The 5,426-nt window shown below is 37.1% G+C and overlaps 1 protein-coding gene across 1 annotated transcript; it reads left to right on the forward strand.

The window, feature by feature from the left end:
• Positions 1-3,642: 3,642 nt before the first annotated feature.
• Positions 3,643-4,200, forward strand: TIFA (TRAF-interacting protein with forkhead-associated domain). The gene has a single exon (XM_006881085.1). The coding sequence runs from the start codon at positions 3,643-3,645 to the stop codon at positions 4,198-4,200; it is 558 nt and encodes a 185-aa protein (XP_006881147.1).
• The last annotated feature ends 1,226 nt before the right edge of the window (positions 4,201-5,426 follow it).

Here is a 5,426-nt window from a genome sequence, read left to right on the forward strand (position 1 = left end):
GGATGGATGGTGAAGAGATTGAGATTGTATACAGCTTTAGTTTGCTTGGCTCCATAGTCAACAGTCTTGGCACCAGCAGCCAGGAAATTTATATATATATATTTAAAGTTATTTTCAATAAACATTTATATATATATAAAGTTATTTTCAATAAAAACTTGATTGTACAAAATTATAAGTCAAGTCTCAGTTCTGTCACCCAGGCGATATTTTCCAATTACCAGTTCTTTGTTTCCTACTTCTACTTTCCAGTCACTAGTTATTATCAATGCATCTTCATTACGTTTGATCAATTTCAAACTGCAGAAATTATTAGAAGTTCTCACTTTCTTTGGTGGTTGGTCATATATTTCAGTAATAGTTATATTAACAAGTCTTACTTGTATGTATGTGGATATTATCCTATCACTCACAGCATTGTATTTCCAGGCTAGCTCTTTAAACAGTCTTTTTGACAATGAATGTGACACCATTCCTCTTCAACTGGTCATTCCTTGCATAATACGGTCTGATTCAAAGTGGCCAATACCTGTCCATCTTAGCTCATTAATGCCTAGGATGTTAAACTGTATGCATTCCATTTCATTTTGACAACTTCTAGTTTTCCTAGATTCATTCTTCAAACATTCTGCATTCTGGTTGTTAGTAGATGTATACAGCTGTTTCACTTCATTTTGAATCTTGCCACGTCAGCAAATGAAGGTCTCGTCATTGGGTGAAAGCTTTACTCCATCTGTGCCATTAAAGTAGACTCTACTTGAGGGACATCTCTTTCTCAGTGGCATTTTGAGTACCTTACACCCTGAGGGGCTCATGTTCGGGAAATATATCCAGCAGTGTTCTTTGGTTACCCACAGGGCTTTTGAAGGCTTATTTACAAAATGGGTGGCCAGTCTTGCTTCTTAGCCTGTCTTAGCCTAGAAGCCTGTCTTACCAATGGTGATCCTGTTAGTATTTGAAATACTGGTAGTATAACTTCCAATATCAAACACAGAAAGCATCACAGTGTGGCAAACTGATAGACAAGTGATAGGGTAGCACAATACACAGTTCAACCCATTATGTAAAGAGCCATGGCAACACAGTGCGTAAGAATTTGCCCAAGAATCCAAGCAGTCACTCTGAGGGAGAAAGATAAGGCAATATACTTCTGAAAAAAATGTACAGCCTTGATGTTTCTACATTCATGTTGGTATATGTTGTTTAATACACCCATGCATATAACATAGGGCAGTGTTTCAATCTGTCATTTATAGGGTCCTAGTCCACTTGAAGGCAATTAACAGCAGTGTATTGAAGTGTCAACAGAAGAGACTTCCTTTGTAAGCATCTTAATCATAATCAGATACCTTGAGGGAATGGGTTTTAGTTCTGAGAATTGGAATCATAATCTTGGGAGACATCAAGATCAGTTAGCTTAACTTAGTCCATAAAGACAATATTCTATATTCTCCTTTGGTGAGTAGAAACTAGAGTCATAAATACTTGTGAACAGCCATATAGGGACAACTCTTGGTCTTTTCCTGTGTGGATCAAAGAAGAGGGGGTGGAGGGAAAGCAAAAGTGTACTGAAACAGTCCAAATGACTAATGGACCACGTAAACCCCAACATCCTCATCCCTGAAACCTGAACTGGATGGTACATAGATACCATTGCTGACACTTTAGATCCTTTTAAAAGGGATCACAGTGGAAGATCCTGGTTGGAGTGGTGGGGTGGAATATGGAACAAATCTCAGAATCATAAAAAGGCTAGCTATTCCAGTAGAGACTGGTAGAACCTCCAGGACTATGTCCCTAGTCACCTTTGGAACCTGTAACAAAATTCAGCTTTCAGCCAAACAACAGACAGACCCATTTGATGAACGGCGAGCTCTTGTAAGACTGCTTCCAACTCAAAATCACATGGTCAAATCCACCAGCTGCTCTGCAGGAGAAAGATGAGTAGTGTCCTTCCATGCAGTTAACAGCCTCTGCAAACCAGCTGCATGTTGAACAGCAGCATCAGGGAGGCACTAACTCCTTAGATTAAACCTAAGAAAGAGCAGCATTTACCCAAGCATAAAGCCCCGAAGACAGGAGGGGTAGGGTAAGATTAAAGACAAATAATAGGGAGGAAGTGGGAAAGGGGATTGTTTGTAAACGTTCATCATTATTTTTGTAAAATACAATGCATGACAATGGTTGTATGAAACACAGTGTGAAAGAACAGTGTGAAACACAATGTATGTGAACTTTGTAAGCAAACCAATTTAAAAAAATCACAATTTAAAAAGAGAGAGGGAAAAGACAGATTAAAAAATACACACACCCAATAAATCTATCTTTTTATCAATAAAAAATTATAATGAAAAAATTTCTAGCTTTAAAAAACTTATGGGCAATTCCACTCTGCCCTAGATAGTCACCCTGAGTCAGTACCTAGTCCAGGTAGTGGGTTTGATTTGGGTTTTGGTTCCTTATTTTACTATTAATTCTTGCTGTTTTGAGGTTCTTCGTACTTTTTACCATCTAGCCCCCAGTTTTTTTAAGGTACATTTCACTTTTTGTTTTTTAAGCTAAGTATCTGTTATCTGCTTAGGTAATGAATATAATGCAATTGCAAAAAAAAAAACACAAACCCAATAAAAAAAGAAATTTTACTTGGTTGTGTACTTTGTTGCATAATCAAATCAATTATAGCAGCATAAATGTATAAAACAGAAAAGACTTGTAAAAAGTAAATAATAGCAAAGCACAGAAAGAGAAGAAAAACTTTAATTTTTAAAAAATCCACATAATTTTAATAGCAGTATCTGATATAGATGGTACATACATAGAAACAAAACTGTAAATCAACCTGACTTAAGACTTCTGCTGCAAAAATCCTAAATACAGTCTAAGCAGAGAGTCTAATAGCACAAACAACTAAGGTTCATTCAAAGAATGCAGAGATCATCTCTTGGTTTAATTAATTTATCAACTCACTAGATTCAAGGAGTTCTGTGCAGTTGTTAAAACATGAGGTATGTTTTAGTTGTTAGGTGCTATCAAGTCGACTGTGACTCATGGTGACCCTGTGAACGACAGATTTGAGCATTATCCTATACTGCACATTCTCACAAGTCTCTGCCATGTTCAAGCCCATTGCGGTTCTCACCGTGTCAATCCATATTATCTAGAGTCTTCGTCTCTTAGTCTCTTTTCTCTGACCTTCCACCTTTCCTAACACAATGTCTCTCTTCAAGGGTTGGTTCCTCTTTAGAATATACCCAGAGTAAGTGAGATGAATGAAGCCTCACTATCCTTGCCTTTGAGTAGCAGTCTTGTTGAGATATATTAACTTAGAAATGGAGAGGGGAAATCTTCAGTATGTACTATTAATTGAAATGCTCAAGATCCAGAAATAAATACAGTGTATTGTGTAAGACTAACTTTTCAGTCTGTGTAGTAAGTATGTGTGCTTATATGTTTGTGACCACACACATAGTTATGTATACTAATTCTCTTTATTATTGCCTGTTGTCAAAAGTAGTAAAGCTAGCCTGGTAAGGATTTCATCTGTCAGAAGATTTTCAGTGCCTCAAGTATGGAGGTGAACTGTTGTTGAGAATTAACTTGCTGTTTTTATTGTTGCAGGCGTATCTGGATCCAGCTCACATCATGTCTTCTTTTGAAGATGCTGACACAGAAGAGACAGTAACTTGTCTCCATATAACTGTTTACCATCCTGGTCAGCTACAAAGTGGAATATTCCAATCAATAAGGTTTTTTAATCGAGAGAAACTTCCCTCCAGTGAAGTGGTGAAATTTGGCCGAAATTCCAACATCTGTCATTATACCTTTCAAGACAAACAGGTTTCCCGAGTTCAGTTTTCTTTACATTTGTTTAAAGACTTCAATAGCTCAGTTCTTTCTTTTGAAATTAAAAATATGAGTAAGAAGACCAGTCTGATAGTGGACAACAAGGAGCTGGGCTACCTGAACAAAATGAACCTGCCCTATAAGTGCATGGTCAGATTCGGCGACTACCAGTTCCTCATGGAGAAGGAGGATGGGGAGTCTTTGGAATGTTTTGAGACTCATTTTGTTTTGTCACCAAGGTCACTCTCACAAGAGAGCATCTGGGGAACTCGGAGTCCCATACCTGAGAATGGTAATTATTCATCCTGTTTCAGTAACAGCACTTCTCCTACAGAAATGGATGAAAATGAATCCTGAACATACAAGGCTAAGAAGAGCGCATGGAGGAGGAAGAGCTCTAAGAAGCTTAAGAGACACTTCTAGTATTCGGAGTTTACTAGTATATTGATTGGGTAAAGCCTCAGATCTCCTGATACGCTGTCAGACTTAGGATGTGGTGTACCATTTTCAAGTCTTTAAATTGTGGTAGTCAACGGCTTAGTCACCTGTTGCATTCCAGGATCTGTGAAGTAGACATACGTGAGACTAATGTACAAAATACCCTTTGTGGTGAAGGACTAGTGTTCTCAAAACAAGGGTATATTGGCTTTTTAAATCTTTTATTTTAATTCTATGTTTTGTTTTTTGTAAGAAACCATGTCTTGGCAGCTCTTTCATGGCAGCCCTTTGTTTCCATGGTCAAGACTGAGCAGGTTGTTTCTGCTGTTTTAACCTGTTGCTGCTTATAGTGCCGAGAACACTGCAGAATGCCTTCTTGAGTAGTGCCTGTGTGCTGGCTGCAGGGGTTTTAATATGGAAGGAGTTAACTGAGAAATAATATTCTGAAGGGGTTTTTTTTCTGTCTGTGGAATAGCAGTGTTTTATCCAGGATGACAATCTGCTTACAGAAATTTGCCATCCAAAACACTTAAGTACTACAAAGAACCACTGTGCTTAAAACTATGTCTTACTATTCCTACCAAATGTTAAAAGTTTGATTTTTATGTACTAAACATAATTTTTTAAATTTTGTTACCTACCATTTTTATAGCATCTCTAAAGCCTGTTTTCTCTAGAATTGACTGATAGTAAAGAATTGTTATTTCTTTAGATAAGCTAATGTGTAACATGTACTTTTGTAATAAATGCTTAAATATTGTTCATGCAAATTTTCTTTTTTAAAAGCTGTGTTTATTTAAAAGATTCCTGTCTACTTATTTTAACTACGTAGTTAAAAAACTAAACAAAAGAATTGCCACAGGGTTGGTTCAAATGTATGCAAGCCCAAATATGTTGAATAGAACTGTGCTCCAAGGTTTTTAGTGGCAGGTTTTTCTGAAGCAGATGGTCAGGACTTTCTTCCAAGACTTGTCTGGGTGGACTTGAACTACCATTCTTTTAATTAGCAGCCCAGCATGTTAGCCATTGCACCACCCTGGGACTCCACTACATAGTTAATGAGTGTTAATAGTAATGGTAATTCCTCAGATGAGTTAAATGCTACAATTACAGGAAATTATATTATTGGTATTCTATACAAGTTA

Source organism: Elephantulus edwardii, unplaced genomic scaffold (genome assembly GCF_000299155.1).
Source record: "Elephantulus edwardii isolate Elephantulus edwardi_28Jun2011 unplaced genomic scaffold, EleEdw1.0 scaffold00012, whole genome shotgun sequence".
NCBI lineage: Eukaryota > Metazoa > Chordata > Mammalia > Macroscelidea > Macroscelididae > Elephantulus > Elephantulus edwardii.

Excerpts from the sequence above, each read along its gene's own strand:
- TIFA (XM_006881085.1), top strand. The coding sequence starts at position 3,643 with ATGTCTTCTTTTGAAGATGCTGACACAGAAGAGACAGTAACTTGTCTC.